The sequence below is a fragment of the Chelonia mydas genome, chromosome 1 (genome assembly GCF_015237465.2).
Source record: "Chelonia mydas isolate rCheMyd1 chromosome 1, rCheMyd1.pri.v2, whole genome shotgun sequence".
Classification (NCBI taxonomy): domain Eukaryota; kingdom Metazoa; phylum Chordata; order Testudines; family Cheloniidae; genus Chelonia; species Chelonia mydas.
In genome coordinates this window covers 275,544,864-275,559,654 of record NC_057849.1, presented here as the reverse complement: position 1 = coordinate 275,559,654, position 14,791 = coordinate 275,544,864, and the positions used below count along the sequence as shown (strand labels likewise).

Below are 14,791 nucleotides of genomic sequence, written 5' to 3'. Positions count from 1 at the left end.
GACCCAATATGGCCATTCTTATGTTCTTACCAGTTGTCATACATTTATCAGTGCCAATGACTGCATTGCTCTTCAGTAGTGCATCTCAGATTTTCACAGTGTATTAATGGTGTGGAATTAGTTATTTCTAGAATGATGGAGACATTCCTTTCAAGATTAACCACTGAAGTTAACCAAAAAAATAAAATAAAAATCAGTAAACCAAGATAAAGATACCTACCTGTTCCTGGTTAGCATATTATATTAATTAGGAACTTGGTAATGGCGCTGATAGGTGATCATGAGAGTTTTTGGCATACATTTATCTTCAATGATCTTGGTACCTGGAGATATGAATACCTAGCACTTAGTGGGGGTTTTTATACAAAGAATTGTGTAAACATTAATAAATCCTTCCTATAACCTCTCTGTACTAACTGTGTGCCTCACAAGGGTAAATAATTTGCTCATGACCATACAAGTCATTGGCAGGGTCAGAATTAGATTTCAGGAGGGCATGAGTTTCAGTCTCATGCTCAGTCCGTTAAACCTGTCTACATGCCTAAATAATCTAGAGGTGGGAGGAAAAAGTAATCTCTGAAATTAAGTGGATCACAAGGACATTTGGGCAGGCACAATGTGGAGGAACTCTTACCCAGAGGACTTAGAAATTAGAGAATACAGAAAATTGGGAAAATATTTGGTATCTTCTCTATTGACTTGTGCTCCACTTTGCTATGTTTTAATGAAACTTGGATTATGAACAATTCGGATACTTTCCTGGCTTTTTTCATATTCGTTTAGTTTAGTAAAATAAACCTGGCCTGCAAATGTTCTTATTTTGTATGTCTTTCATAGAATTTTTTTAGTTAATTGTACTAGCAATATGAGTAGCTAATTAAATGAAATGGCTCGAGTATTTGAAAAAATCTTTTCTCTTGGTTTCTCTACTTTGTAAAGCCAAAATGCCAATATATTTTGATCATTTTTTTTCATCTTTACAGAAGATCATGCTGCATTCTCTATTTTTCTTCTCATCTGGACTAAATTCATTGACCTTGTACTGGATCTTTAATTTTGTGTAGCATTCCTGTGGCTTAAAGTGAAAAGCAGCATTAATTTTTAAGTTAACTGTACCACTAATTTATGTCGAGATCAATGATAAAATGGTCAAGTATGCTGTCCAGTTATTGTCTAGATATTGACTGTGTTCCTTTTTGTGAGATGCCACCTAAATTGGAAAAGCAATTAATCTGTTTGTTTGAGGTGCTTGCTTTATACATCTCTTTATCGTTAACTTGAAAATGTTGCTTATACAGGTCTCCAAGTTAGCTGATGTTATGGTGAAATACGGTGTGAAGAAAGGAGATTGTGTTGTCATCTACATGCCCATGATTCCACAGACAGTATATACCATGCTGGCATGCGCAAGAATAGGAGCCATACACAGCCTCATTTTTGGTGGATTTGCATCTAAAGAGCTTTCTAGTCGCATTGAGCATGCAAAGGTAAACCTTTAGAAAAACAAAGCCCATTGTAAATTATAAAAAATAATTGATAAATTGCTTTTTCCGGTGATTGTTATATTTCCCCTTTTATGGTAAATAGCCCTGTTTTGTTGACCGTACATAGTATCAAAATGCAGACAGATCCTTATGCAGAGTGTTATATTTTTATAACAGATACTGAGTTTTAACTTTTTGACCTATAAATGTATGACTTTTTATCATGCTGCTCTCTATGCTTAGAACAAACATCCTCCTATGTGGCAACCATTGTCCGCTCCAACATCTTGGCTTGAAACCCACTTTTCATCCAGCCTTCCCTTAATTGTCTAAGATTCTGCAAACTGGCCTAGTACTCTCCCTTTTGTTTGTTTTTCATCTGTCCATATTATGCTGTGAGCTATTCAGCTGCAGCTTATGTTCAAGTACACTGTGTGTTTATAAAGTATTATGCATGTCTGACATTATATACTGTAAGTAATACCTAGCAATTTCTATTAGAAATGAATAGTGCTGCTCAAAATGTTTTTTAAATACTGATGATTTATTTTGTGGGAATTACAGTTGGAAAAGAGAAAGGGAAATCACAGAAATTTCTTGAAATTTTATTTCTGCTTTTTCAGCAAGCTAGAGGAATGAATTTTAAGCCTCAGATGCTACTCTTTTTGGCAAAACCATGTGGTGAAAAGAACCAAGTAAGAGTGCAAAACCTTAAGGTCAATTTACATAATAGCACAGAGCTAGCATTTTTCATTTTCATAGTAGTTTCCAAATATTAGATAATTAATCCTAATGGTCCTTCTCTCAGAGACAGAAAGAGAACACCGTATATAATTATCCCTGTTTTACAGAGGAGAAAACACAGAGAGGGAGGTTAAGTGATTTATCCAAGGCCACACAGCAAGTCTGTGGCAAATCAGGCATAGAACTAGGAGCTGCATGCCCTGGGTTCTGTGCTAGATTACGCTGTCATTTGTTTTAAATTTGAAAGGTGAATCTAATTGAACTAAGTTTTATTCTCTTGATGAATGCTTTAGCTAGCTTGCATATTGAACAAAGTGGTGTGTAATGAAATGAGAGGGCAAGACGAGGTGAGCCACATTTATACTGAAATTTCAAGATTTGTCCAGATTTCAGAGCTCTGTACAGCTTTTTAAAAATGTAATACAAATTATATTAGGACTATTTTAAAGCACGTGCATTTAAATAATTGTGTAATTGATGGCACTGTGCTGAACTCAAAGTTAGTAAGATATTCTTTAGCAATTGCCCCAGTTAGTACTATAATTTGTGTTTATTGAACACTGAGGTACCAAACCTGATGTTGGTATGATATGCTAGAAAGAGTTGCATCTTTGGAATAGAGAGATCAAACTGTGAGAAGTTCTTTTGGAAGAAAGGTCACAATTTAGCTCTTGTCAAAAGACCCCAAATATAAGTAATAGCAATAACTTTCTATTGGATATAGAAAAGTATGGATATAGAAAAGTACAGCTATAGTACCAGTTTGCCTTAATTTGTCTTGAATTTTAAATAGCTCTGGGAATGCTGTATAGACCATGATGATTGTTAGTCTTCTCAGGTATTGACTGTGCTATATACATAAGTGAATTGAGATGAAGTGATATGGAATGGGAATACAGGCATTTTTTGTAACCTCATCTCATCTTGAAGTGGAGCATATATATACTTCACTACGCTGAAGTAACAGATACTTTTTTCTAATGTCCATTAAATGACTGTTAGATCGAAACACAATTTGTTTAGGCATCTTATTTTAATACTTCAAAAAATTTAAATGGAAAACTGCAAGGACACTTCAAATATGACGTGGTCGGATGTGCAGTTTACAGATGCTGTTCTTTAAGTCACTGAAGCCGCTTGAGGTATGTCTAGGTTGCAATGTAGCCTGTGTCAGCTGACTCAGGCTAAGAGACTGTTGAATTGCAGTGTAGACATTCAGATGCAGTTTTTCATTTTCAACAAATTTTAGCATGAAATGGGATCTTCACTGTGTCTGAGAAGCTTCCCCCGAAAATGGGTTGCTATCACCTGATGAACACCGGAAAGAACAGATCAAAAATAGTACTTGAACAAAACCTCTATCCCAAAATCATCATCATTCCTGTCACAGCTGGGGGCACAGGGGCCGGGTGCCAGCAGAGAGCAGATCCCAGTCACTGAATGTCAGCAATCAGGGCCTGCAGCAGAGATAGTCTCTAGGCAACCTCATCAGTACAGCTGGGCTGCAGCAGGCTGCCTGACTGGCCCCATTTCCTTATTGGTTGGAGAGGCCAGTAGGCTAGCTTTTAGGCCAGTAGCAGTTCGCTGGCTGCTCAGTGCTCATGTCTGCCCATGTGACTGCTTCTGTATTATCTTCCTGCCTTGCATTCAGCCTTGCCTCTGTCCTGCCACTGCCTTGAACCCCTCTTTACCTGCTCTCCTGCTTCCTCCAGCTCCTGACCTCTGGTTTGACACGTGGCTCCAGCTTCTGCCTCTGACCCTAGTCCCAGGTTCTAACATTGGTCCTAATGCCTGACCACTAGACCTGAAACTTTTTCCAACCACTAGGCTAGTACTGCCCTCCTGCTGGTTGCCTGACACCGATACACCCACCTACCAGCAGCGGGGGGGCTACCACTACTCTCCTCCTTGCATCATGAGCTCCTCAGCTCTGCTCCACCAGGCCACAGGGGTATTGGAGTGACCTGTTTCTGGGCAGGAGCAGGCTCTGTCTGGCAAGTGAAGTGGAAGAGATTCTGTGGCCTGGGGCTCCCCTCCAGGTGGTGATGGATTCCCGGGCCTACCTACTCACAAGGGCTATTACAGGGAAAGGGAGTGCCTGGGCAGTCATGGGAAGGAGCAGGCACGGGGAGGGGGTTTCCAGGCCCAGCTATTCACCGGGGCACTTATGGTCTAAAATAAACAAAAGCAATTTACTTCTTCACATAATGCACAATCAAACTGTGGAACTTGTTGCTAGCCACTATAACAAGGTTAAAAAAAGCATTAGATAAGTTAGTGGAGGATAGGTCCATCAATGGTTATTAGCCAAAATGGTCAAGGATGCAACCCCATGCTTTAGGTGTTCCTAGCCTCTGACTGCCAGAAGCTGGGAGTGGATGACTCGGCATGGATCAGTAGGTAATTGCCTCTTTCATTCATTTCCTCTGAAGCATCTGGCATTGGCCCTTGTCAGAAGACTGGATACTGGGCTAGATGGACCTTTGGTCTGACCCAGTATGGCTGTTTTTATCTTGGGGGAAGGAGGTGCCTTACATTCTTGGGGGAGCTGGTCAGGAGGGGGGCCAGTACTCCTGAGTGCAGCCTCTTGTTCCCTGTAGCCTATCTGTGCAGCAGTTGATTGTCTTGGCAGGCTCCCTGCCTGTCTCGCTCCCTGCCTGTCTCACTCCCTCACTGTGCAGTGGCAGCAGCCACCAACGGGGCAATTTAACCTTCCCTGCGCAGGCACGCTGAGGAGGTCTGTGGGGTCTCCGAGCAGGGAGCTGCGTCCAGAGAATTCAAGCAGGGACAAAATCCGAGTAGAAACCGGGAAAAATACAGATATTGGATTTTTCAAAACCCAGAAATTTTTCAGAGGTTTTTGGTGGGGGAAAAAACAAAAATAAGGGGCCCGATTTATTCTGAATAAGATACTGTTCTTACAGACAGATACGTCTATAATTGGCTACTCCTGATTATTATCATGAAACGATCGGACCATTTGTGTGATTAGACACTAAGATGATGAGCCTGGAACTTAAGAGGCATGGTTGCCTCAGAATAATGGCAGTCCAATCTTATGTTTAAAGAACTATTTATTTTTGTAATACATATTTTTTTAAAAAGTCCACTCTTCCATAGATTTAAAAAGCAACTGTATACAGCTTTATTACCCACTCTTACAGTATGATTAAGGCTAAGATTTTGTCATGGATATTTTTAGTAAAAGTCCAGACAGGTCATGGGCAATAAAGAAAAATTAATTGAAGCCTGTGGCCTGTCTGTGACTCTTACTAAAAACATCCGTGACAAAGTGGAGAGGTACAGAGTCACCACACTGCCTGCAGCTGCTGGGCAGCTGCGGGGGCCCTGGCTCGGAGCTCCAGGAGGTCCCCACCACTCGCGGTGGCCGGGAACTCTGGGATACCCCCACCACCCATGGTGGCTGGGAGCTGTGGGGACCCGATGCTGCCTGCGGCAGCCAGGAGCTGTGGGGCGGGTCCCTGTTGCCTGTGGTGGCTTGGAGCTGCAGGGGGCCCCCACCACCTCAGGCAGTGTGGGTACCTCACAACTCGCGGCCACCACCGGTGGTGGAGGGGACCCTGCAGCTCCCAGCTGCCATGGGCTGAAGTCACGGAGATCTCTGGAAGTTACGGATTCTGTGACTTCTGCAATCTCCGTGACAAAATCATAGCCTTAAGTATGATTTATCTGCTTTTATGTAGAATGTTACAGAATACCTGACAGAACTAAAGAGGAGTTGCAATCTCATATGGATTATATGCCCACACAGTGGCAGCTAGTCTGGCTAGTAAAACTATGTAAACATTAGTCTTCCCTCCTGCTCCCTCCCCCCTGCAGCCCTTAAAATTTCTCGCCATTGCACTGCCACCAATGCCTCTCCACTAGCAGAAGCAACAGAGGGCATGTAGTATTGCCAGTCTCAAATTACGAGTCAGATCCACAAAATCATGAGCTTCTTAATGTGAGGGTTCTGTTCATTGGTGTTCTGTTTTCTAATCCTTTAGATCGTGCTCCGTTCATGTTTTCATGCTGTTCTCTACATCCATGAGGGCTAGAAACTTACTAAAAAAAATTAAAGCTGACATGCTCATGTGACAGCTTTACTCCAGAACAACAAATAATCACAAGTCTTGTGATAAAATCATAAGAGTTTGCAAAGCTTAAAGTGCTTAGTGTAGCTCAGATAGTAGAAGCAGTAGTAAAGTCCATTTATTTATGTCTGAATACTGGTGACATCATAGAATTTTCAGAAGCCTTCTTAAGGCATTCTAACTGCACTCTCAGCAGTTGACTTCCCAATGATCTGCCACACACCATCCATCCATCCATCTCCTTGCTGGTCATCCCCGACTTCGATGACCTACCACTATTCCTTCCATAATAACTTCCTTGCATTCTTTCTATTTCTATGCCTGATGTGACCAAAGTTCATAAGTTTGTGCCTGTTGATTTCTGAGATCAGATTTGACTTCTCTTCAGCAATATTTCAAAAATAAGCATTTGTTTTCTTCCATCCAGGAGATACACAAGTGTCTTTGCTAGGACCATATCTTAAAGGCTTCAGTTTTCTGCTTGTCAGCAGCATTATTTTCCAGGAATCCCATCCATAAGTTGTTATGAAAAAATAAGCTTTTTATTTTTTTCATAGCATTTATGGATGTGAATTCTGGGAAACTAATGCTGCGGACAAGAAGAAAATTGAAGCCTTTGAAATATGGTAGAACAGATGCTGGACTTCAATCATTGTTTGTTTAATTTAATCTGGCTGAGAGAAGATATGGATGACAGGATGGTTAAAGCACTGGTGTCTGCTGATGCCCTGTCTGTCTGAACACTGCCGGTTGTGTAATATATATTACAAACACATACATGACACATTGCCTACATATTTAAAAAAATTAAAGTATCAGCATATAGGTAAGCTTGAAGGATATGAAACTTTCAAATTTTGACTTTTTGTAAGAAAATTGATCTTATTCAGTTTTTAAAATCTTGATTATCTGTGAAAGTCCAGAGTCAAATTGGACAGCAGGAAGGCAAGATGGGATGCATTGGGGACAAGCAGGAATGTGTGTAGCCTATGCTGAAGGTAGCGAACAGGGATTTCAGAGGGAAGAGGGTTCTTTGGGCATGTAGGAGGTCCGGGGGTTGTGGCAGTGTTGGTGTAGAGGAGGGAGAGCAGGAATGCATGGAGAGGCTAGAGGAGGAAGAGGTCTTGCATGTTGGGGACATTGGGTCTGGGCTGGGGAGATGAGTCTCTGCTTGAACAGTTCCCTATGGCACTGCTGCTTTTGCTCCACTGCTCACTGAGGCAGGATTGCAAGGGGAGCTCTTAAAGGAGAATTTGATGCTGTGGAACTTTGCCCTGCCCTACCCTATCCTACCTCCCCCACTGTCGTAGCACTGTTTTTCCTAATACAGCCCACTTTCCTATCCACATCCTTCCTTATTCACCAGACCTGTGCATATCCCTCCTGCCTCAACACCAGAAAGCAGGGCTGGAGAGCTAAAGGTAATGGGGAGATGGCTGTATGTGAGGAGGTTGTGAGCAGAGATGTGAAGGAAGCATGGCAGGGTTAGCGGGGATATCTTTGTTCCTATCTAACAAAGATAGGAAAGGGTAGGGGGCCAGGCATGGGGGAGCCATCTATGACGCTCCCAATCAATGCCCCTATACTCTGGAGAAAGTATTCATCTTGCCTAGCATGAGTTTCACTCCAATTAACTTGATCTTGTCTGAGAATAGATTTGCAGCATACAGAGTGGCTGGAGAAGGGGCCCCTTAAAAAGCAACTTAAGCAAAATTAGCCCTGACTAGTCTATAAACATAACAATGGGAGACCATAGTTGTTAGTATTTTAGATTAATTACAAACTAATTTATTCAAATGTAGCCTCCACATGACTTCAGTTAAGCTGAACTATATGGAAAGTTTGAAGATTCTATCTTATTCTGTTGATGAGCTTATTCTGGTCAAAAAGAGAGCGAGGACAAAGGCTGAACTTATTATTATTTTTTTTAAAAGCTCATCAAAAAGATCTTAAAAATCTTTTTGAACTCGAACCAATTAATGAATTTCCTTTAGTAACAAATTTGGAGATGGTACACTGTGTTATTCATACATAAGAAAGCTATTCATTCTAAGTTCAAAGCTCAACTCATCTGTAACTGGAATTGGGGCCACTGCCTCCATGATGAGATTTCTGGTAATATACACAATTAACAAACTAGCTTGGTCAGATTGTGAGATTGTACAAAATAAACTAAGAGCACTCTTGTTGTGCTTGCAGTTTTGCAGAGGAGAGAAGATTGGTTCTGTTCTAAATAAGATGAGTCTGACTATTAGTTGATTTTTACTTCTTGGAATAGGACTAATAGAAATTTGGTTTACTTAATTTTTGAAGGCAAGGTCTTGGAAGTTATGTCAAAACATTTTGTATATTGTTGCCCTGACTTTAAATTAAAGAGGTGCCCTGACTTTAAATTGTGCAGTCTAATGTTCTCACTTCCAGTGCAAATGAGGAGGATGTCATCCAAACAATCATTTAAAAAAGTACAGAAACCTGTGTGTGAAGAGTACAATGTTCTCTTAGAAATGAAGTAAATGTGTGTATTGTGTGTAAGGGCTTTATTTACTGAATAATTTTATGGCAAACATTTTTTAATGTACTATGATCCTCTTTACTTTAGCCCAAACTTGTTGTAACTGCAACTTTTGGGATAGAACCAGGAAGGAGAGTGGAATACATGCCGCTTCTAGAAAGAGCACTGGAGATGATACAGCACCAACCTCAGAAAGTTCTCATATACACTCGACCTCACTTGGTAAATTTATAGTTGTTCTTGTTTATTAACTTTTTATGTATCTTCTTTTTTTTTCTTTTTTAATCAAATATGTTTTGCTGTGCATTTTAATTGAGATCTTTCGTGTCATGAGATTTAAATAACTTTTAATTAGCTAGTAGAGCTTCTGTGTCTGAGAGATTAGGTATACTAGCTTTGTTCAAGGTATCCATATGGGAGACTGGATGCTGCATATCTCTTGAGCCAGTGTCTTTTATTCCATCTGGTTAAATTTCATTGAATATTTCTGTTTCTTGGTGTATAGGGAACTGTTCCTCTAGTCTCAGGTCGTGACCTTGATTGGGATGAAGAAATAGCAAAAGCCAAGCCTCATGATTGTGTTGCTGTTCGTTCAGATCATCCACTTTACATTCTTTATACATCAGGAACGACTGGCTTGCCCAAGGTAGGGTACTATCTTTAGTATAAATATCTGTGACCAAACTATTTAAAAGGCTGAAAATATTTGCCAAAGCTCACTGCAATGAATGATAAGTATTGTTAAAACTGCTTTGATCTCATTTGCTCACATTTCATTACTTTAACTTTTTAAGATTTAAAGTTCATTGTCTTCCAATAAATCATAATAGTGGATCTGAATGTGAATGACATAAAATAAACTGAATTCTAATCTAAACGTTTGTTTAATATAAATTCTTTAGGAGAAGGGACATATTTCTTCTCTATGTATGCACATTCTATATTAGCAGTGTGATATGTTATATAATAATTTAGTGATAGGTTGGTCAACAGTGTTTACTTTGTGATCACTTGTTTGTTTGTTTTTATACTGAATAAAGGAGGATCAGATAATACTCCATGAATTTTGGCTGGAATCGGGGTGTAATGTTGAATAGTTCCTCCATTAAAAAAAAAAAAGCATATAAAGATGGAAGTTGAGATTGAATAAGGTTAGACAACTAAGGCAGCATATGCTTTGAAGATTTTAGCTTTTCAAATTCAGTCAGTTATATATCTTTAGAAGAATTCTGATATGCTGAGTAGAACACAGAATGCCCCAAACTTCTTTCTTGGGCTAGTTTTATTGCTATATTAACATTTTTTTCTTGTGTTTAATTTGTATATTTTTCCAACTCTCCTCCCCCCGCAAGCCCCAGGAACTTTAGTCAAAAACTTAAGATATCTAAGTCATTAATGAAAATGTTACATTTTGTCTGCTTTCCCTCATTATTTTAAGAGTAAATGTCAAACCTGTTTCACCTTTGCCCATTGGCTGACTATTGCTCAAATCAGTCTAAAACTGTACACTACTAAAGCAGTAGTCCATAGGGTTTGTGTTAGAACTTCCTTACCGCAAAGGAAAGGAGTATTTCTTCAATAAAATATCTGAAGCAATACTCCATTTAATCACATATGATGCAGATTTAAGTGTCTTCTCAAACCCAGTGAATAGGTCTCCCCTCACAGGGGTTCGTGGGAGAGCCCACAGAGGTTCACGGGGAGGGTGGAGGAAGCATCTAAAAAGACTGTCTCAGTGGAAAGCCCATTATATTTTTGTGGAAAACAGATGCTTAATATCATAACACTTAACTCTAAACTGTTTTTGGTTTACTGACTCTAGGGAGTGGGAGATGGGTGGAAGTAGGGTAAGGGCATGTCAGTGAGAAATCTGGGTCCAGAGGCACCAGCTATATGCTTTTCCATCCCTTTCATTTGCCCCGTTCTGGCACTGGAAGGATCTTCTCTATATCTTAACAAAGATATAACTTTCCAACAAAGTTGGAAAGAGAGCTGTATAGTGCTGGTGGCTGGGTGAGGTCAGTGGAATATGTAATGGATGGCCTAGTAGGTGGAGGAAAATACTGAGTGAGCAGAACCCGAGATAAATAGCTAAAAATACAATTGCACAACAAGAAGAAAACCAAATAGGAGGAAGAAATGGGGGCAGAGAACAGAACAGAAAATCTTAAAATAGAAGCAATGACTGGCATGAAAGGACATAGGCTGAGAGAGGGGAAAGGGATTCCCAGGTGCCTATTCATCTTGAGGTGAAATCCAATTAAAAGGGCTAGGAACCCTACCTATCCTCAGTGACAAGGAGCTTTTCATAAACAAATAGCAATCCAGTTAATCAAAGCACAGAGGAGTCAAACGCATGTTGCTTCTTTTGAGAACTCTAATAAAGTACTTAGATGAAATAACAAAGTTATTGTGGGGTATTACAGCTAAGCTTACATAAGTAGGTGCACATAGGTCCTGTGATCCCAACTCTTCCAAAATTTCTAGCAACTGTTGTGCTAACTGCATCCCAGAAGCAACTTTTAGATGTCAATAGAGTTGGCCAAAACTTGTAATCTCCACTTTTTGAAGTTTGATTTAGTTCTGATTCAGACCAGAATAAAACCCTTGTTTTTCAAAATTTCCTGCAACCCACACATTCTATTTAAAATTTTTACTTTGGAAACTTCAGTACATGATGTTTCCAAAATGAAATAGGCTCTCCAGGACTCTGCCACTAGTGTATGAAACTGATTGTGATTCTTCAGCCCTATACTGTACAGCACTGGTGAAATAGCAACCGGCTAGTCAGACTCAGTATGTTTTTGTGAAACATTCTGGGCTCAACGAATCAGCATTTTCCAGTGAAAGCCTGTTTGGTCGGAAAATTCTCAATCAGCTCTAGTTCTCAGCATAACTGACTGTGCAAGATGCTGTTGACAGCAAAATAAATATATATTATTCCATAGCATGGTGCTTATGTTTCTGTTACTGAAGAGAAGGAGAGGATTAATTTCTGTACATACTTGAATTAAATGTTTTATAACTTTTTTGTTTGTAAATGTGTGGAAAACTGATTTTGAATAGAGGATTTTAGCTGGGTGATTGTTGTGTTCGGTAAATAATTGACATCAGATCTAATATTTTGTTCTATCTTTTTTGAACTAATTCTCCAGGTAATAATGCAAAAGTTAATTTTAATCTGTACTTGGCCTTTCTTCAATGGGACTACTTGTATGAGCAAATATTTATAGGATTGGGCTGTTATATTATTCTGATATGGCAGGGATGTCAAAGTTCAAGTTAGACAACTTTAAATATTCTAGCTAATTTATAGTAATGAGATTTTTTTAATAGAAGGAGATTTAATGTGTGTTTGCCTTTTAAGTGATCTTAATTTTAAATTACTTCTCACTTAGGGTGTTGTTAGACCAACAGGTGGCTATGCGGTTATGTTGAACTGGACAATGTCCACTATATATGGACTCAGACCTGGAGAGGTAAGTGCTATTTAAATTTTAGTTGCATGTATTAAAACTTTTTGGAACTTTTTTTTAACTGAATTTAATTTTTATTTTATTCTAGGTGTGGTGGGCAGCTTCTGACTTAGGCTGGGTAGTTGGCCATTCCTACGTTTGTTATGCACCTCTCCTGCATGGGAATACAACTGTTTTGTATGAGGTAAATGATTGAAAGAGACACAGTAGGTGTTTCCCAGCATGAAGGAGGCGCTGGGAGGGAGGGAGAGGAGTTGTTCAGCGGGGCCTGCGGACCCCCTGGAGTACCATCTGGGACCTCCACGGACCCCAGTTTGAGAAACGCTGATATACGTAACTCCATTGAAGGCAACAGGACTACATACATGTATAAAGTTAAATACATATGTTTTTGCATTAAAGTTACACGCTTGTGGGTCTTTGCATGATCATGGGCAATAGTGCGCTATCATGAAATAAATGTACGTTTGGGAAGAAATTTGGGATTTTTGTTATCTTGGGCTAGCAAAGAATGACTGCTTTGGAGGAAACACTTTTGTAACCATGGAGATAATGGAGGATTGGCTCTGGTTGTTTAACACTGTGGTTCCCAAACTTTTTAGTGCTATGGCTCCCATACAGATGGTTTAAAACTTGGTGGCTCCCTACAACCAAATACAGTGGTTTTTTTTTTTTTTTCTTTAGTTGACTTAGGATACTAGATTCAAGAGTTCAGGACACTATAGTTCAGAGGGTTTTGCAACTTTACTTGTCCTGCATATCCCACTCTTCTTTCGGATCATGGTCCTGCCCCGTCAGTGCACGGCCCAGCACATGTAGCCCAGTTAAGACCTTCAACAAGCATGAATTAATCAAGGATCTTGAAAATTTCCTCCGTAGTTGTTCAGTTTAGGATTTCTTTGCAAAATAAGTCTTCAGCTGTTATACCCGCTTTGACAAAACTCATGTGTGACAGAAGCTGAGCCATGTTGGCTATGTCTGAATTCATCAAGCTGCAGTGCACAATATTGCCTCTTAACTTGTTTTGTCAACTGCTTCTGGATGTTTTCTGCAAGATAACCATTGTGTCGATGGATGGTATTATTTGACATAAAAATGGTTATCAGTACCTTGGCTACTTATTCCCCAGTCATAATTCTACACGTCTATTGCTTCTGGAATTTGAATTGTCTGGTAAATGGTGTGTGCAGGTTTACCTTTTGCAATTCACCTGGCCACAACACAAGATCATTTAAAGCATTTTTGAGGCAGAGTTGCTTCTTTACACATAACTTCTCTCACTCCTGCTGCTCCCCCAAGCTTTAATTCTTGTTTCCAAAAGAAAAATTGCTGCTCTTGTTTTTCGAATTGTGGGTGTTAAATGTCTCTCTAGTTTCCCTGGCCTCATGCTTTCATTTACTAACACCTGAAAACAAGTGACATGTTTTGGCTATGGACTTTCCTCAGTAATTCGGAGACACGAAAATTCAAATATAATGTAACTATCATCACATTATTTACGTTTCTTCATGTTATATTTAACTGTGTTAAAACCATCATCTTCTTCTGCCAAACATTAGCTACATGTAGGCTTAGTATGTGGTAAAAGTTGTTCCCTTATTAAGATCAGACACTGATACCCACGCACTCCAGGGCACCCACTTTTACCCAGTTCCTAGGGCTCAAGGCATTACCTGGTTGACTTAGGCACCCCCACCCTTTCCCAGTTCCTAGGGCTCTGGGGGAAAGGCACCTACCCATACCCAATTCCTAGGGCTCAGGGCGTACTCTTCTGTGGGTTTGCAGGATGTTTTTACCAGTGAAAGAGCCTTACACAGTAATATCCTTAACGTCTATTTATTAACAATCACCAAAACAGAATGCACACGCTAAGCATACAATGCTCACTACTCCCAATAAGGTATGTAAGTTTTTCCTGCTGGCCAGTCAGGATCGGGTCATCCGAGGACTCTGCACGATGTGATTGGCAGAGTGTTGAAGTCTGGCAGCTCTGATCTTGGGGCTGTGTCCTGGAGTTGGTTCCAAAGAACTTCCTTTTGGACCCCAGTTTTATATAGTGAAACTTGAGTCCTGCTTAGCTGTACCTTAACCAAAGTACTATAAAAAGGTAATTTTCAACAATCCTAGCCCATTATGAAACAATTATTTAACTAATCATACCCCACCACCATAGTAGATTTACACCGAGCAAAATTAATTATGCAACAGATGGAAACAATCAAAGAACCAGACAGAGACCATACAGATAAACAATAGAAAAGTAGGGACCATAAAGGCAAAACAATGGAAGTTTGGGTTTTATAATCAGAACTATTGATAAGTGATTCCTTGCCAGACAGAATGCTCTCAAGCAAAGTTTTCTTTAAACATCTTAAGAGATTCCTTGCTTATCTGGTGATGGTGGGCACTATTAGGAGGGGTGCCTTCTTACCAGCCCGATATTACCTGGTTTTGGTATAATTTAGAAGGAATGTGATGATG

The 14,791-nt window shown here is 39.8% G+C and overlaps 1 protein-coding gene across 1 annotated transcript in view; it reads left to right on the top strand.

Moving 5' to 3' along the window:
• ACSS3 (acyl-CoA synthetase short chain family member 3) overlaps positions 1 to 14,791 on the top strand; it is a 135,748-nt gene that overhangs the window by 27,571 nt on the left and 93,386 nt on the right. Inside the window, exons 3-7 of the mRNA XM_007059031.4 lie at positions 1,299 to 1,487; positions 8,922 to 9,056; positions 9,340 to 9,480; positions 12,233 to 12,313; positions 12,399 to 12,494. Coding sequence (XP_007059093.3) covers positions 1,299 to 1,487; positions 8,922 to 9,056; positions 9,340 to 9,480; positions 12,233 to 12,313; positions 12,399 to 12,494 — 642 coding nt within the window. The remainder of the gene's footprint in view (positions 1 to 1,298; positions 1,488 to 8,921; positions 9,057 to 9,339; positions 9,481 to 12,232; positions 12,314 to 12,398; positions 12,495 to 14,791) is intronic.